General features: G+C 39.6%; 1 protein-coding gene across 1 annotated transcript in view; it reads left to right on the top strand.

Annotated features, from left to right (window-relative positions):
- Nucleotides 1-19,131, top strand: part of clybl (citrate lyase beta like) — a 60,169-nt gene that overhangs the window by 25,362 nt on the left and 15,676 nt on the right. The window contains exon 2 of the mRNA XM_055031816.1: nt 5,765-5,978. Within this exon, the coding sequence (XP_054887791.1) occupies nt 5,765-5,978 (214 nt within the window). The remainder of the gene's footprint in view (nt 1-5,764; nt 5,979-19,131) is intronic.

The raw sequence follows: 19,131 nt of genomic DNA, 5'->3' as shown, positions 1-19,131 counted from the left end.
GCAGGTAGACGTGTAGCTTGGTAAATATTGATGACTTCTTGACCATTTTATTTCCTCCCTGCTGACAGCTTTTGGTGAACCGGGGGTGCAGAGGGCTTGTTGGTACTTCAGAAACATCGATTTCCTCCCTGTTCTTTATTCATCTTTTATTCTTCCACCAAATTTAATCTGGATTCTTAAGCACTGCAGACCACCAAATGGGGTACACGCATTAAGAAGTGCCTTATTATTGTAGGGTGGAAACGCAGATCTTTAATTTTGTGCATTTTAGACACAGCTTCTGCTCGCGCCGCCAGGCTGGAGATAATTGTGGAAATCTACATATTGAGAGGGAGGCTGTCTTCAGAGTGTGTTTTCGAGTGGGCCTCTTGTTATCTGCAGTAATTCATGTAGTAGGATGAATGTTAGCACCTGAATTAGGCGATTATGCTGCCATGTGGAAGCCAGGAGAGTTGCGAGAAATAGTGTTCTTCGGGTCATTACAATGAAGCAATTACTGCAAACTGTCTGTAATGCAATATTTAATAGAAATTCATTCTAATCAGTGGCAGGGATCTTTACAGTGTGACCTGTTTAAAGTTAGACACAGTAATTATGAAGGTTGACTATCCGGCTCAGCATATGTTAAGATTACTCCAGGAATATTCAAGATTATGCATTTTAGGTGCCGGGTTGAAGGTGAATTCCCTCAATTCATAACTACACTAGAAGCATTTTAAGCTTCTTAGGAAACACCGTGAGACAGTCAACAAACTTTTGTCCAATAGTTGCTAATGGCTAAAGTCAATGGTTAGCAGCTGGATGTGGGACAAGATGGTACCAGACACTCTGTGATCAAAGCTTCTATGCTCTCTGGAAAAGTCTGAAATTTGATTCAAATACTTTTTTCAGGTCTGGAATTGAAAGATTAAACACAGCATAGAAAATATCCATTACTTTTTATCCTCAGTTTGTGTCTTCAATCCTCCCATTTGTTTTTCAAATTGGTTGCTGCGTCTTTCTTTCCCTCCTTTCTTCTTCCCTTCATTGCTTCCATAGTTCCCTTATTGCATCCATCCTGTGTGTGTGTGTGTGGGTGTGTGTGTGTGTGTGTGGGTGTGGGTGTGGGTGTGTGTGTGTGTGTTGGGGGGGTGGGGGTGCATGGTTGTTTGTCCTGTCTGTCTCTGTGTTGCCCTGCGACAGGCTGGTGACCTGTCCAGGGTGAACCCCGCCTCTGGCCCGTTACGTTCTCTGGAGATAGACACCAGCATCCCAGGGGACAAGGTTGTACAGAAAATGGATGGATGTTGAAACCTTTGTCAAATTTAGGCTTGAAGAGTATCATATATTCTTGGTATTATGTTTACAGGAACATTTAAAACAGAGCAGAAAATAAAACGACAAATATTTTTTCTGCTGCTGCAGCAACTTAGTGAGCAGGATGAGGTTTACTTCTCTCTACACTCTGAGATTAACAACCTTATGTTAGCAGGTTAAATTGATGAGTAAACTGATTTGGTTGCAAGCCTGCAGTTAATTGTGTAGCACATTTTACTTTGAGCTTACAGGGTGTGGTGCTACTTTAATAAGACCAATGGATAGCACTCCTTTTTCTCCCATATCATGACCGTCTTAATGATTGAAAACATTTCCAAACAAAACCTGGATTTGTCGTAGGTGAGGGAAAATTTAAGGGATCTTCTTTTAGTAATTTCCTTCAACAAACGGGAGGAAGTGAGTGTTCCTCTACTTTTAGGGAAAGCTCCGGTCACTGAGACACTTTGATGGACAACTCATTCAATGTATTTGGAGTGTAGGAAAGGTGTGATGGTATATTTTAGTTTTTTGGAACTATTCAACCCTTGGAGTAAGAAGACTGGGAGCTTTCATCGCCATCGTAGACAAGAATAGCATTTAAAATTTTTGTTGGTCTTAATCACCATAACTGTACTTATTCAGTTATGCGGTCTGTGAAGGTACTTGAACATTTCTAATTTCACTGATGGCTTTGCAGAAGCAAAAGTAAGAATGGCCTAATTTCTTGTGTGCTTTGGCCAGGATTGTTCGTACAGGTTTTGGCCAGTTGGAAATGTATTGTCAGTGTATTGTGAGTTATTTCTGAAATAACCAATGCAACCAATACGCTCAACTTTAGACTTTTAAAATGACATAACATTTTTTGAGCTACTAAAAATATAACAATCTTGACAAGTCAGGATTAAAATGGAAAGTATGTTCGAAGGTACAAAGGTTGATATAATAAACTGGTACATAAATCACCAAGCTAATGAATAAGAACAAGCTCCAGGTCTGAGTGTGTGTGTTTCAGGGTCTGCACAGAGATGTTGAAACAAGAATGTCAGATCACCTGAGCCTTTTCTGTGGTATTGAAGATCAATTGTGCGGTTGTTTCCTGGGAAACGGTTGTCGTTTGCTGGAGAAAAATGCACACAAAAATGCTTGTAAGTGCTGCTGATCCAATGGGCAGAACTGTCACACTAAGAAAAGCAACAAGATTATTTTTAAGACTAAAATGATGTGGTATTAGAACCAAATATAACACATATGAGTTGGGTTTCAAACTAACCTTAGGGAGTCAAATGCATGACGAGGCCCCTTCTTCCTGAATTTGTACCTCTATTCTCCTCTATTTTCTTTTGTGGCGCTATGTCTGCTGCGGTCTCTGTGTTAATAAGAACCAGCCCCTTCGAGCAATATATAACCCCACTAACTACACAACTACCTCTGATCTTAGAGTAGTAAACATTGTCACTGCGGCTGAGTCTAACCACTTTACAGCTGCAGTACAGCCCCATGGTATGATAACCTGTGATGTAAAAAGAAGAGGGGGGAAAAAAGGAAGCAAATAATAAGATAAAACACCCCTGAACTCAGTCCTGGGGTCTCCCTCGCTCTACTTACCTACTGGAGAGAAGAACTGCATACCTTCTGGGACTTTTTTATCAGTTTCCATTCACACTTCTGATAGGATCATTGGAGGGATAAAATAGCTGGCCAGCAGTTGGTATACAAGTCAAAATTGTGTTGAATTACCTCCCTCACACATTGTCTTTAGAAAGCACAAACTTCTGTCTTGAACCCTGTCTTTGCTTAGTCTCCTTTTTTTATATAGATTAAAATAATATTGTGGTGACCAGTTCAGGGTAAAATTGTGTTGTTTTTTTTTTCCATTTTCCAAATGATTTTTCTAATTTGAAATAGTAAGACTTTGTCTTGAAACAGTCTCCTTGCTTTTATTTATTGTACCGCGTAATGTAATACTTTGATTATGACAAACCCTTTTATAGGCCATGTTTTAATATTAAACATGCTGATATTAATGTGTACATAGCCACAGGAATGCTTTATATTGACATCTTGACATCAGATGGTTTCTTGACTTTCTTATGCCTTTTTGAAAAACATTTCAGATATGTTATTTCAGATACTCCCTGTGGATTTTTTTTTATCTCACTTCATTTTTTAAGTATTTTCCTCTAATTCTTTTTCTTTGGGCTGTTACTGATGTCTAGTATGAACAAAATTATGTCTTTAATACTCACTTTACCTGTTTTAAAGAATTGTATTTATATTGTGTCCAATAGTTCCCATGGCTTTGGCCAAAGTCTACGTGTCTCTTCTTTGTTACTTTCTCCCAGGCCTCTGGTTTGTAGGGTTTATGCCTAGAAGCACTGAAGTGTTTGAAACCTTCTGAATTGGTTCTAACGACCTGCTCTGACTGCAACATCTCTGTGTAGATTAAACTTTATTGGAGCTGGGGGGCAGAGGGAAGCATAGTTGACAGGATTAGTAAGCTATTGAAGTCACTTGAGCTTAAGTGACTTAAAATACAAAAGAGAATAATTCAGACTGTTATTTAACAGATATGCCTTTTTGTTCTTGCTTTTCTTCTGCCCAGCTCAGATAAAGCGTACCGTCTACCCTTCTTATATCCGGAGAGAATTTATTGGCGGAGATGGTGTTTACCGCTGTAATTAGGTGTATTTGATAATTACAGGCATTTTTTTATTATTATTAAGTTTATTAAGTTTTGTTTTGTTATGGTCAGGCAGTGGGAAAACTGGCTTTGTTGACATAGTCTGAGACACCTGTCTCTTCTTGGAGAATCTATGCTCAGATTGTCTTCCAGCTGGAGCCAGGTTCAGGCATGCCCTGATGCACAAAAAAAAGCAGGTCGTGCTTTACTTTGGATCCAAGGTTAGTCTTCAAAGATTCAGTCTCTTACTCGTCCAGCGAGATCAAGGCTTTCAGGTCCCTCCTGTGCTGCAACATAGCTGCAAAAGAGACAGAGCAGTGCTCCGTGTTGGGTTTTATATCTATCACTATCTGTGTGAAAACCCGTCTTTCCTTAGAGATCATGATGCAATTGGGCTATTCCTGAGGATTCTGGGGCACAGAGATCTTTACCAGTTTCTTTGTGGTTTAGGTACAGTTTAATTCTTTGTCCTCCATGTGGCTGAGGTAAAGCCAGAACAACATTAACATAAAGTTATATTGCATACCTCTGATGTGGAGAAAAAAAAATAACATAAATGGTTTAATAAAAGTGTTTGCAGTGTGCATTTGTATTCAGCTTCTTATTGCACACTTCGTAGGAGGATCTATCTGCAAGTATGTTGGTTCGTCTCCCTACCAGCTTCGCAAAATAACTTAAGTTTAGTCAGACTGTAAAGTATATGTAGGACATTTTCTGCAATTCCACAGATTGATTTAGATCTGCAATTTGACTTGGTAAATCTCCCACACTTTGCTAAGTCAGCTTCTCAACATACAATTAAGTTCTACAGAATTCTGGTGGTGAATAAAGTCTGTTGAAGCTGCGACACATCTAAAAGTTGCAGGACACTGACCCTCTCGGATCTAAAAAATTGACATCTGTGATCTAAATAATTCCTTAGTATCTGTGGTTGTTACAGTACAGGGTCACTGCAACAAAGAAAGCTCATCATCTTCCCCAGCTTCTAGACTTTAGCAGGTTCCATCCATTTTCCCAACAACTCTCACCAGGTTCCCTGCCTCTGCAAGGAACAGAATCATGAAGGCCAGATTTGTGGGGTCGAGGATTGATACTTTATCTGTACTTCAGCAGATTGTCTCACTTGAGGTTTGGATCCCGGCAGCTCCTCCAAAGTTACCATGCACTTCTTGGCAGTTTCTCTGAATAATGTTCCATGCCTAGTCATATCTTGTTTGCTTCGTAGCTATGCTGTTTCCATGCTCTGATGATGGATTGAACAGAGCTTTGTAACATGCTCAGAGCTTTGGACATTGTTTGAAAACATAAGCCTATTTTAAACTTTTCTTCGACATTTTCCCTGACCTGTCTGTTGTATTACTTAGTCTTCCCGATGTCATTTGTTCATTGTTTTCTAAGGAATTTTCTATAGCCTTCACCGAACAACTGTATTTTATACTATGATTTAATGTGTTTAAAAATTATGTGGCTTGTACGGGAACCCTGGATTTCATTAAGGGGTGTCAGGGTAAGGACAAAGGGGATAATTATAAATGATTGATTATAAACAACAAAATGATTGTAAACAACAAAACCACAGTTTTGTTGTTTTATTTTCAATTCACAATGATGCAATACATTGTTTCCACTAATATATACTGAAGTTTGTGCTTCTCACATGATGAAATGCAAAAAAAAAAAAAAAAAGGTTGATGCTTTGATTTTTGTTAAGATGCGCCACATTCACAAAGGTATGCCCATTTCCCTGTGCCAGTGTGCACTTACATTTGTATATATCTGTGCTGACAGGAAGAACGGCTGGCTCCCGCCTGCAGTCTGGCAGTTGTATACCCAAGCATGCTGTCATCACCATCAGTCTCCTGGCTCCTCGCTGCGCTACATCCCCCGTAGGGCAGTTCTCTACTGCCCCGGCAATGATGAACGCAAATTGAAGAAACTGGCCTTGCTGGATGTCGACTGCGCCGTTCTGGACTGTGAGGATGGCGTGGCCCTCACCAAAAAGGTACAAATAAAATTAAAAAAAAACCCACCTATTGTGCCTTGCATAAATGAAAATCAGCTTGCCATAAACGCTATAGCAGGGAACACACAGACGCATGCTTTATTTTGTGATCTTGACTGATTTTAATTCCACCTCCCTCCGCCAGACAGGTGCTTGCTCTTAATTACTGAAAAGGAAAACTACCTAAGTGAGATGTTCAAAACGAGCACATTTCACCCCATTGTGGTTGCAGAAAAGCCCCGGGAGCCCCCCATCAGCCTTTTAAAGCAAGGTGACCACGTCCCACTGGGTGAGCAGTGGGAAAGCGCTAGATGCAGCAGGTTAAAAGCATTCTCCTCCTGCCCACTCAACCTCCCCATTGGCCCGGCTGAACTGCCCATGAAATTGCGATTGGAGCACAGGATAAAGAAGGAGCCCGGGCAAAAAGTTAAACAACAAAGGTTTTTAAGTCATGATAATAAAGATGATTGATATGGCTGGAGGCTGTTCCTGTAGTGGACAAAGACAATAAGCCGATGGCCTGTGTGACTGACAGGCTAGAAACTGTGACCCTGCGCTGGTGGATCTCAGATCTTCTGTCTTTTTAATGTGTTGAAGGGGGGAAACGTGGAGAAGAATGCAGCACACAAGGCGCCATGCAGGCTGGTGGAAAAAGTCTGAGGCTGGACTTCTACCAAAACTGCTCAGCTCTAACTGACATATTTCGCACACTTGCCCACACCAGCCAATCACTGTATATCTGACTGGATTTGGTGGGAATTATTTTATATTTTGAATAAGACGTAAATGATTTTTCTGAAAAGCCTTTTTTTTTTTTTCCATGTCAGCGATTTGCTAGTGGGTTGCACTTGTCACCCTGACATGTGCTGTTGCAACTGAAGACTAAAATGCATTAGCAACAGGGTAGAACCATTCCTTTTAAGATGGAAAATAATGTTACTCAGCAGGTTTACCACTTTGTCTTCCACATGCGGCCCTCTGAGTAATGCACATCAAAATACCAACACTAACTTCAGGAAAATTGCATTCTACATCAGTGGTTTTTCTACTCAATAATCCCATTACTTTCTCCTTTTCTCATATTTTTAAACATTAGCACAGCACAGGTTTTCCACCACATTGCTATTCAACGTGTTAGCTTTCAGCTCAGTGTGGAATGCTTCTAAGCTACAGTGTGTTTTCTTTGTTGTGCTGTAATTTGCTCCATAAATAAATTTGCCTTCCCCACTGCCTTTCTTCCAATACCTTCACGGTATTGACATCCTTTTTTTTTTTTTTCCTGGAAGAATTAGATGTGAATAGTTGTTGCTTTATAGCTTTTCATCTAAAATCAGTACCTTATTTGGGCATCATATTGGTTTTGAATATCAGAGATTTGAATTTCAAGACATTTATTTTTTTCCTATTTCCTAGGATTTTTGCAGAGGATTTATAGGCCGTAAACTGCATCCATTTTCCAGATTTTCTTAATTTTGTTAGTCATGAAACATTTAGTTTTCAGCCATATTTAAACGTTCATGTTTTAAACACTTTTTTATTTAACTATGGAAAAGGCAAATATCACATTTTTTGACAGGAACGCCTAAAATATGTATAATTGTTTCATCTAAATGAATAGAAATCATTGTTTTTTTAAATGAGTTAATCAATTTAAAATGAACTTTTCTGATCTCGCCAAATGGATTGTGACATAATAACCTGCAGTGCTTAAAGAACATATTCAACCCCTTCATTTTCCACACATCCTCATCAGGCTGATGCTTTTTACCTGTCAAATCAGACATTTCACTTAGTGTTTTGTAGTTTTGATCAGTCCCTCCAGGATTTTGATTGCTCTTTAGATATTTTGCAATCAAAATCATAGATTTTTCCACTTTAAAAACATTTGGAAGATATTTTGAGATACTTTTTCCATATTCTCAGGAGGTTTAAAGTGACTTTAAATATGTTACAGAATGAAGACGTTTAGAATCATGTGGTACTTTTATTGTTGTAAATGGCAGCTCTGTTTTTTTTCCCCCCATGTGAAGACTTTTTTCTCTTTTCTCATGTGTCAGTTTGAGGTCTTGGACCAATTCAATTTTTGAGGATAAATTTTCAGAAAACCGTGATGGAAACATACCTAAAGTCTGTCTTTGTTTGGAATTTATATAATAAAAGCATGGTGCACCACTAAAGTTTGAAACATTTTCTTAGATATCCATGTTTTTCTACCTAAAAACAGGAAAAAACAATGTCCTCAGTCCCTCCTCTCTAGACCTTTTTAAAATTGAACAAGTTTTGGCACATTTTGTTCCATATTTGGATTGGATGGGTGTCTTTAGTAAATTTTGATGACAATTATTCATGAAATTTAATGCAAAGTATACTTTTTACTAAGATCAAATGTTGTTAAATACACTTTCTCCTTATCTGTGCAGACATATTTTGCTGGAAGATTTCCAAACATACCTCATAACATCTTTTATTAAGCCAATGGATCCCACTGATCAGTAAATGAATGGGAGTTCTAGCCATTACAATCTACGTTGCTGTGTGTGTATTTGTGCGGACAGTGTTACAGTGCCTAGCCTCGTTGCGATTATATTCACCATGACAACCACACAATCTGCTCTGTGGGTTCGGCAAGGCTCGCAAGGCCCTCAACAATGACTCAAAGTCTCGTAATGCATGTCTAATGGAAGAAAAGCATAGGCCTGGCTTTTTAAATGTCATCTTTAAGCAGTGTTTAGATGAAGGCCACAATGGGCTGGGTGAAGTGTGAATTTAGTCTCTGCGTATGCATGGATGTGCTTTAAATAGGGCTGCTGCTGCTGCTGCTGCTGACCACCACCGTTTTATTATACGTCCACTAATGTATTCAGTTATTACTCGTCACCTTCTCCTGAAAAGGAAGTTTATGAATCTAAGCAAAAAAAGTACATGATCGGCCCTCCCCCACTCTACTGGAAGTTGAAATCTGGAATATTGTGTGGTAATTGCCACTTTGACTCATGAAATGTCTGCGCTTCACATTGGCTGAAATAATGAGTGTTCAAGAGGGTAGAGAGGTAAGACAAGGGAGTAAAGGGTAGCAGCCGGAGTTTGCTAACTGTCACTGTGGACCTGATGGGGAGGGTGGGGAGGAGAAGGAGGAAGATAAGGAGGAGGAGGAGGAGGAGGAAGAGGAGAAAAGGAAGACAGGGCAAGACAAGGCTGACTGCTCTAACACTTTTACACATATCATCATATCTGTATGATCAGTGGGGTGGAGGAATAAGGAGGGCAGGTTAAAACCCTGGAGCGGAACTGACGGCTACACCTGTCCTCTCTCCTCCTCTCTCCCTTGCCGTCTTGTTCTCTATATTGCCTGTCTCCCCCTCTTTAGTGTCCTTAGGGTTACGATTGTTTATCTCTCCCTCCCCCCCATGTTCCCTCTCTGTCTCGTAGTGCCCTTTGGTCCAGTCTTCCTCCTGGCGTTCTTCTTTCCCCTTCTCCTTTCCCCACATGGGTCCCTCCATCCTCGACGACTCCCCCCTGCCGCAGAGAGTCTCTCCTAATCCCTGGAAGTTTGGAACTAATGAACTAACTGCTGAGCCGCTGCCACGGAGCTTGGTCCCAAACTATACTGTACTTCACACTCGATTTCCTCTCCAGATGGCATAGTGGCGCGGCCGACACGACGGGGAGCGCCTCTCACACACCGGCAAACGCACACAAGACGGGCACAATAGAAACATGCGCACATGTCTGTATGTGCTAATGTCCGCACGCTCCGGCACACACACAGACATTTGCGCATAAAAAGCAGAATTGGTAAGAATAAAACAGAGATGGAGAGAACTGCCTGCAGTTCAATTTAGGTACATTCAGACAACAAGCAGCACCCTGAACCCAGTGTCCCCCTGGGTTTTCACCCCGGGTTTGCTACATTTCCTTGGAGACCCTGAGCTATTGGGTAGATACGGCAAATTAACTTCGCTGAAGTGTGAAACGTAGCTGCTTAGTGAAGTGTCAGTGCTCCAGCAGTGGGCACTCAGCAGCTTTTAAAGCTTTGAAATCAGGAAGTGTGCTTCAGTTGTAGTAATGTAGATTTTTATCATGTAAATAACAAAACATGAACCAAGATATGAGGTTAACAAATGACGCCTGCAGGATTTTGTAAAATTAATTTGCAAAGAAATTAAAACAGATGCCGATATTTAGAACTTAGCGGTCTATTGCTGATATTTTAAGCTGATACTGTTTGTTTTATTTTGCAGATGTGATAGTGATTATTTCTTGTCACATTTCGCCTCTGATTTGAGCTGAGTGAACCAGCAGCTTCCTTTCCCTTCAGTGGTTCTATTCATGTTGTGGTGGAGTCATCTGTAGTGGCTACAGATTATTGTCATACTTAAAATACCTTTTCTCAGTCAAAAAAGTTGAAGACCCTCAATATTTTTTTTCATTCCTCGATATTTATACATAAATTCACATAATCTTCTCTTATTTTTTTCTCATATAACAGTATTCTTAGTTTGATGATATTTCCCTTCTGAAGCCACAAGGACATCACAGAGGGGATGAGTTTGGTCATTGCATAGTGCTTAACTTATTAGCCAAAATATGACTGTAAATACAAAGTTTTTCTTCCCTAATATTCAAACAATGGCTTTATTTCTGATGCCCACTGCCAGCATCATATTGCTAGTAGTAATGTAACCAAGACAAGTGTACACATAAGTAAAAAATCAGAGAATACGCAATCAGGCATAACTTTTCTGCATTACTTGCTGAATATTCTGTGTCCCTCCTTAACCATACTCTTGCTGGAATGAGTCCTGTAGTGGTGGGTGGTCAGAGGGGGTTTGAACTGGTCTCTTCTGTGATTCTATATGCCCAATTGGACCATTTACCGGTGGTCTGGAGCGGATTCTCTCATGCCTCCATTAAAAGCGGTTGAATGACAAACAGGTCATTCTTGTATGGATTACATTATTACAGTCTATTACCTTTGTCTGATTGTCAGTCAGCGTGAGCCGTGCTGTATGCATGAATTGTGTCTGACACCAGAGATTTTCAACTTAACATAAATTATTCAGTCAACTGTCAATTGCTGCATGACCTCGATTCAATGCTCACTGTGCGTTTCCAAAGGACACAGAAAGCTTTGCTCCCTTCTTTAAAACTAGATCCAGTCAAGTATGAATCTTAACAGAGGGTGCTCCTAGAAAGTGATATTGCAAAATTGGAATATGAAAGACATGTACAGTGCTTGGTAAAAGTATTCATATCACTTTAACTTTTTCCCACTTTCTTAGATTATAACCATGAGCATCAGTGGCTTTATTGAGATTTTTTTGTTGTGGATCAACACAAAGCAGAATAACATTGAAGTAATTTTCAATGTTGTATTTATTTGTGTTGTGTCGACGCCCTTTACTCCGATGCCCCTAAATAAAATCCAATTTCATTAAATACCTTGAGAAGTTGCCTAATTAATAAATGGTCAACCCGTGTGCAGTTTAAACTCACTGAAAATCCAGCTGCTCTGTGAAGGCCCCAGAGGTTTGTTAGAAATTATTGTTGAGTAAATGACATCGTGAAGACCAAGGAACACAACAGACTAGTCTGGGATTAGATTATGAAACACCATCCCTGGCTTTGAACGTTTTGGTTAGCACCATTGAATCCACAATTCAAAATTAGATTATGGAGCAACTGTAAACCTACCAAAATATGACTATTAAAGCATAAATCATTAAGTAACCTGAGCCACAGTTCTCCAAATATGGTTTAGAGCAAAATGTATTAATGTGTTAGAGTGGTCAAAGGAAAGTGTAGAGCTCAATCCAATTGGCAGCATAAAAAAAATGTTGAAAGATACCACCCATCACATTTGACTAAGAATAACCAGTTTTGCAAAGACTTTACAAATGGTATCCTACTTGTTTGCAAACCTGGTCAAGAAATACATCAATAGATGGGGCACCATAATTGCCATAGAAAATGCTGCATTGACTCAGGGCCATAGAAAAATTACATGCCATACTTTGCAGATTTATATTCATAGGAAAAAAAAAGTTGAAACTCATTTATCATTTTCTTTCAACCCTACAGTTAGTGCACAACTACTTTGTTTTGGTATATTACATCAACTCTCCCCCAAAATACATTGAAGTTTGTGGTTTTAACATGACAAAATGTGAAAATGTTCAGTGGGTATGGAAACTTTTCCAAGCCACTGTAGACGAATACACATTTTCCTTATGATTCTTACTCCTTCCCGACACCTCACATGACCACAGAGACTTGAGAGAAACTCCCAGTTAGGCTGCCAAGATTCACAAACGGGATGCGAGCTGCTCAACCAGAAAATGGACTCCATGCTGGTCAGATCAGAAAGCCCTTCCAATCCAAGCTTTACTGTCTGTCAAAATGTACGTGTGATTTTAGGTGTCATGTAACGACTAGAGACCTCATGGGGAGAGTGCTGTGGTCGAACAAGAGGTCATGGGGCATAGATGAGTGATGGCAAAGCTTGTTTTAGCATGTTTCTTATGAATTGCTTGTTCAGTCCTTGGCAACTTTTGCAAGTCTTTGAAATGTCAATTCAAATGTATTGAAATAGCAGTAGTAGCAGCAGTAGTAGGAAAAGGAATAAAAGCTGAGGGCTGAGGTTCTCCCGAACGCTGAGGTTCTCCCGAACGCTTCCATTATCCTGTTACACCTTTGTGTTTTCACTGGCAGCCATAACCCACATTATTCCATGGAAGTGGGTTTCTCAGTACACTCAACACCAGGGAGCAACTTATGCCGGAGAAGGGAGGGTTACAAGAAGAAGAGAGCATCAAAGAATGAGGGTTAGCAAAGATGTGGGTGAGAAAATAGTGCAAAATAAGCAAATATCTCCTGTTTTGCAAGAAATAAGAGATCCTTGCTGCCCTTCCACCCTATATCTCCTCCATGCATCCTAGGAACTTTGGATGCATTGTGGGATTGTAGAAAATATTTGAGGAGAGAGTTGATGTGGTGGTTGGAGTAGTTAATAACAATATTAGAGATGCTCATTTTTCAAAATCTTTACTAATATAATAAATTGTCATGGCACAATGTTTTGCAACGTATTTCCTGTTCAAGGTGATGTGAGAGTTTTCTTCTGCAGGGCAGGGAACTATTACCAATAGTAACTTTACAGGACTCCATTTAAAAAAAATCCAAGCTAACCCTTACTAACAGGAAATTACATCCACCTTCCTGTTAGTGTGTCCTCTGAGATTGGTATTGTTCACATTGTGTTTAGTTTTTGTGGAACAAGGTAAATTGATGCAAAATGAGCAGAAATTAAATATTCAACTATCAAATTTCACAAGGTAGATGGGCATCTTCTTAGTCACTTCCCTTCACAGACAGGATAAACTGTACTCCAAAGAGCATTAATTATATATTTTCATGCTTAATTAGCATGCTAACTGTGTGTGAAAACTCCTGTTTTCCTACCCAAGCCTGTCAGTTTTTACCAACATTGATAAGCAGGTATCATGATTTACAAATTTCTCCTACTCTATCCGATTACCCGTGTCTTCTTGTCTCTCCGTGACAGGATAACACAAAACGCATTGTGCCTCCAACTGACAGTTTGAAGGTCTGAATCTCCTCCTGCTACATCTCAGTTATCAGCGTAGCTTGAATTAGACAGTCATCTCACTCCGGCTTTCTGGAGTGCAGCATGTCACTTGTCAGGATGCATTCACTATGACTTGAAGCCTGCTAACATGCACGTACATAAGTGCACGTGCATACATACATACACACGCTCTCCCTGTCACGCATGCACTGACAGAAGAAAAACAAATGGCTATGCAGCAACACTTCAGGCAGGCAATCTTCACTTACAAGAGTCTACAGCTCATTTTAAATGGCATTGTGAGTTGCGCAGCAGGTAGCAAAATGCCGGTTCTTAAAAGGTACAAACAAAAAAGAGTGGAAAACAACCATTTTCACTGTGAATCAAGATTTCCAACTCTCCTTACATCTAAACAGATATGTTTTTTTTTTCCACTCGTGACACATGCAGTTGTCGTATAAAGGCCGATTTTCAAAAAGATTGACTCTGGATATTGGCTTTCAGTGGCAGTAATGATCCGCCACTTCTACTGTATAGATGACATGATGAATGAGACAACTCACTGATCCATGTCAGCAGGGTATACAGCAAGGTCAGTAGGACGGTATTTGGAATGGATGAATGTGGTCAAATGTACTAAAGAGAGACGAGGTGACAACAGCTGAAATGTGGAACTATAAATTTTTTGGGGATTATCTGGGCTGTTCTGGAGAGGTACACACATTATGGGATCCCAGAGGTAAACATCTAAGACGTATCTCAAATGTGGCTAATATGTTTAGCTTTTTTCAAAGAAAGTTATGTAAGCTACAGGTGCCACAACCAGAAACATCAAGTATGGATTAGATCCACTCAAATCCTGCTATCTGAGTGGAGAATGACTGGAAGTGACTTGGATCGATTGGGACATCTATATGCAGATGGAAAAATTTGTACTGGGTTATGAGAAATGGTGACTCAAGTTTTAGACTTGTTCTAAAGTCACTCTTAAGCAGTAAAAGTCAACTTTCAGAAAGGATTTAGTTTTACATTCCAAAAACTTAAGATTTGAAACACTAATTGATTCTTTCAGAAATTCTTCATCTGTGGAGGTTATTTCACGCTGTTATTTTTCTTTAACGGATAGCGAAATGCAGTAAAGTGTCCGTTTGTTCAATTAGGACAGGTTAGAGTTCCTAACCTACAGCAATGGCACACGAAATGGAACACATTTGATGATAAACTTATTTAAATCATTTGAGACGATGTTTGACCTGCACTTGGAGGGAAAGATTTGACATTTGACCTGGACTTCAGAAAAAATGTTTTTGAATATCTCTGTTACAAATAAGCCCAACATTGCAGTGGTTAAAAAGTAGACAATGAGGCAGAAGAAAAAAGTAGAAATCTCAAGCCACAACAACACTTAAAAGACAAAACACGAGACTCTCCAAAAATACTTACCACAGAAAAAGGAAGCGGGGAAGTTATAGGAAATAAATACCTCGATTTTGACTGATTATCGGAGCTCTCTGGGCCTCCAAACCTTCTAACTGGAAGATTTTAGGTAAAAGAAGCAGAAATTAGACAGTAGAAAACAGTGATCTTAGGAACTCCTAAGTTCCTATGACCATGGACCTGATTTAGAGAGCTACTATCCGAAAAAATAAGAAACTGAACAAACTTCAATTACTCCTGTGTTTGAGGTCCCCTGTGTTTTGTGTCCATAGTGTGAAACATGGATTCAAATACTAGAATTGTTGTGGGATAGAAATTTGACGAATAACATGCAATCGCTGTTTATTCCCCTATTAGCTCATTAAAATGTCTCATCTACTTTGTATTCAGTATATATGCTGCACTTCTAGCTGCAAGTAGAAATGATTTAAATTCAGTCTGTCAACTAAGTGAACTTGCGCACATAGGCTCTCCATAGGCAATGCTTGTTTCAAGCGGCTTGACAGGAGGGCGAGACATTCATGATCTGATGTTGAAGAGGAAGCTGGTCCTGCTGTGGACTGTACACACATCAGTTTGGACGTTCCGGTCTGATGTGATGTCTACAAGGCAGCAGCCATGCTGTGTCACATATACACAGTACTCCGTAGGAACCTGAGCGTCAAGGCTCAGGCTGCGTGTTAAGAAGCTGCCCTCACTCTTCTGGAAGGTCAGCTCTTCTGCACTTGAAAAGCTTCTCATATGCGTCCACGCGTTCTGCGGCCCCGTCCGCCTGGCTGTCTGCTCGCTCGCTTGTGTGTGTCGGCCTGTAATGATGGGAATGATGGAGGGAATCAAAGGGTAGACGGAGCTGACGTTGAGGTGAGCTCTCCGTGGGAGACCAGGCGATTGGGGAGGGAGCTTTGAAGCAACTTGTTGGATGGCTGTCCATTAATGTAAAATATCTCGTTTTCAAAGGGCTTTATTCAAGCTTGGAGTACAGGATACCTCCGGGGTCAAGGTATCTGGCAGAATAATCTCTTTCTTTAGGCAGAAAGGCAGATGAAGGGAAGGATAGTGCATCATCACCTGCCCGTTTCTGGTATCATAGATTCAGCAATTGAGAGAAGTTCAAGAGGCTATCCATGTGATGAGTCTCCCTTTACATAAAACAAGAAAGAAAATATTCACAGAGGCTCCCTTTTGAAGTGGCAGCTTGCATTACTACTATCTTATTTGATCTGTGAATAGTATAAACCCTGTTTATTGATCTCATCTGGTTCTCTGTGTATCTTGTTTGGCTAAGGATCTCTGTGACTGTGGGCACACAAAGCAGTCTGTAGTTCTCACAGATCGGTTTTCCCCTTTTTGCCATGAACAGCGGAGGGACAGACAGAATTTCATCCACCAAGTAGCAGGTTTATGATTAGTGATTTAAGGGCTTCATAAATCGCCCCATCCGTTTTAAGTTACCTCCGTACAGTTGCAGGTCCGCCTGAGCTTATGAGGCCGGCCACAAGACAAAGAAAGAGAGAGAAGGGCTCGCGTAAAAGTCAAAGATCACAGCATACTCATCATACGGTGTGACGATCCCTTTCTTCTACTTCAGCGATGGAAAAAGGGAGGCGTAGATGACATGGAGCAGTTCAGCCGCCTCGTGACCCCTGTTAAATCTGGCTAAATCTTTGATATGTAGTTTGATACTGGATTTTATTGATACTGGAGGAGCGTTCAGAATATCAAGTATAGTTCTGCATTCCAGGAGATCAGAGCATAAACTGTTCAGTCCTGCGACTCCTGACAGCTTCCCCAACGCTCAGATAAAACTAAAGTCAAGTATTCTTTCATTCTCTGAAGTTTTAACAAGACGGTGTGAACCATGCTGCTTTCCTCCATGTATTTTCTTCTATGCCAACACTTGCGTTATTTAAATGGTCAGTCCACCAATCAAAACACAGTTTAGATAATTTGTACTGAAGCAAAACAATAAATATATATATATATATATATATAACGTATTGCATTGTTCACACATATATAATGCAAAAATATCAGAGTTTAGTCTCTAATATGAGCTGACAACTTTCAAGCCACTGTTTCCTCAAACTGCTTAACTCAGACCACATTTTTCCCACAGAAGCTCTTTCCTTTCCAGTAGCTGGACTTTTTCTCTCCACTCCATAATGTTTTCTCTTAATTCCTGCAGCTGCAGCATCTGGTTTGAGTAAAGCTGCTTGTGCCACTTGGTTGCTGATAGAAATTGGGTGTGTAGGCTTATTTTCATTTTTTTGCACCCTCATGGTGTTTGACTCTCAGAAAAACAACGCGAGGCTGCATCCGGTATTTTGCCTATTTTCATAATATGTATTTGCATTTTAGGAGTGCACATCTTATGGATATTATTTAAACGTTCTTACAGAACTGCGAAACCACTCTTGTTGATGCAAATGGATAAATGCAAGAATAGGATTTAAGAACGGCACTATAGCAAGTGAAAAATTGCAAATAAGGAAAAGGATAAACAGTTAAGGTTCATATCAGAGTGAATTATTAGTACATGTTGCTCAGGGAGATGTTGGCACAATTATTGTATATCATTTTAAAGGTGTATATCATTTTACAACTTTTCTTTCCAGTTGCGTTCAGGCTTTTATCTCAAAATGTCCATATTTATTTTCATGTGCAGAATTGAGAAATGTCAAAAATAGTGTGAAAAAGACAACTGATTTCAGGTGAGTAGACAACATAGCTAAACGTTGCTGAAGAGTTACGTGAAACTTGAGTTTGCATGACACAATGCCAACACAAGATGAAATTAATAAAGGCAAGTCTGTAGTTCTGGCTGAGTTCATGAGGTGAAAACGTATACTGATATTCATTCAGTGAGGAGGAGGAAGTCATGTGAACTGTTTAAAAACAGTAGCTTGAGAGACGTACCCAGCTAGCTATCTAATAAGGATTTACAGCAGCATTTAGGCAGATGTTTTACTTGTGAGGGTAACATTTTACTATGGCAATGTATCTGTCAAAATCCCGTCAGAACAAAAATTCTAGAAGCTATTATTTCTGTTCCAGTTCTGAGCAGCATGTGACTCATGCACATGTGCATCGGCACTCCATGTTCTTTTTTTGAGTAAGTGTTACTAGAACATTTTTCTTTTAACGACCCATTTCGTAACTATCTGAAACACATCGACAGTGAATGGAAGCAGTAGCTAAAGATTTAGAATTGAATAATGCAGCCGTTAACATATTAATAAGAACAACATTTACCACACAGCTCCAAACCCTGAGCCACTATAAGCTAATGCTACATATGTGACGGACCAAAGCTAAAATACAAAACTCAGCAGCAACTGCAGTGAAACACTGTTTTGTTGTTCAAATTAGAATTTTAGAACATCTTGTGGGTTTTCTAAGAGCCACACAGGGTCATAATTATACATACAGTCTAAAATTGACACATTCACTCCCATATTTGACTAATTTTTCCTTTGCAAGCTCCAGAGAAACCAGTGACATTCTAAATTTTAACACTTTTAAGCAGGATTCAAAATCTTCACTTGGGTTGAACTCAATAATATTCATTACTTCCAGAACCATTTAAGATGTATCTTTGTGGTCATTGTCTGATTGCAACCCTTGACTGTGTTCAGTTGTCATCAAAATACCTTTTAATTTAAGCTAAATTATATTGTATTAGTCTCTCCACCTTGTATAGTGTGTGGCAGTGTCTCGTTGACTTCTACCCTCCTCACTTCTTTTTACAAATCATTAATATTGCAAAATGATATTTAGTTTATACCTTAAAGTGATTTGCTTCATTTGAGCATAAAACTGTTCTCTAGATGGGATTTAGTTTGTCCATATTGGCAGCTGTGGATATATTTGGAGCTTGAAAGTTCAAATGTTAAATTTGGAGCCAGTGCTTCTTTCTCGGTCGACACCCTCTCTGTAACTTGGAGATGGAAAACCACAGTTCATTGTGGACGGTGACGCAGGTATTCATGCTGAGTCACATTTATTTATTGCTGTACAATTTCACTTTATTCATTTAAAACCTATGTTTGCCAAAAGGCAGTATTTCTTTAGTAATTCATTCCTAATTAGTGTCATAAGATGTCTTCATACAGTCAGATATATTATAAG

The sequence above is a fragment of the Poeciliopsis prolifica genome, unplaced genomic scaffold (assembly GCF_027474105.1).
Source record: "Poeciliopsis prolifica strain line A6 unplaced genomic scaffold, Auburn_PproV2 SCAFFOLD007, whole genome shotgun sequence".
NCBI lineage: Eukaryota > Metazoa > Chordata > Actinopteri > Cyprinodontiformes > Poeciliidae > Poeciliopsis > Poeciliopsis prolifica.
Note: the sequence above shows the minus strand (reverse complement) of the source record. Positions and strands in the feature narration are given on the sequence as shown.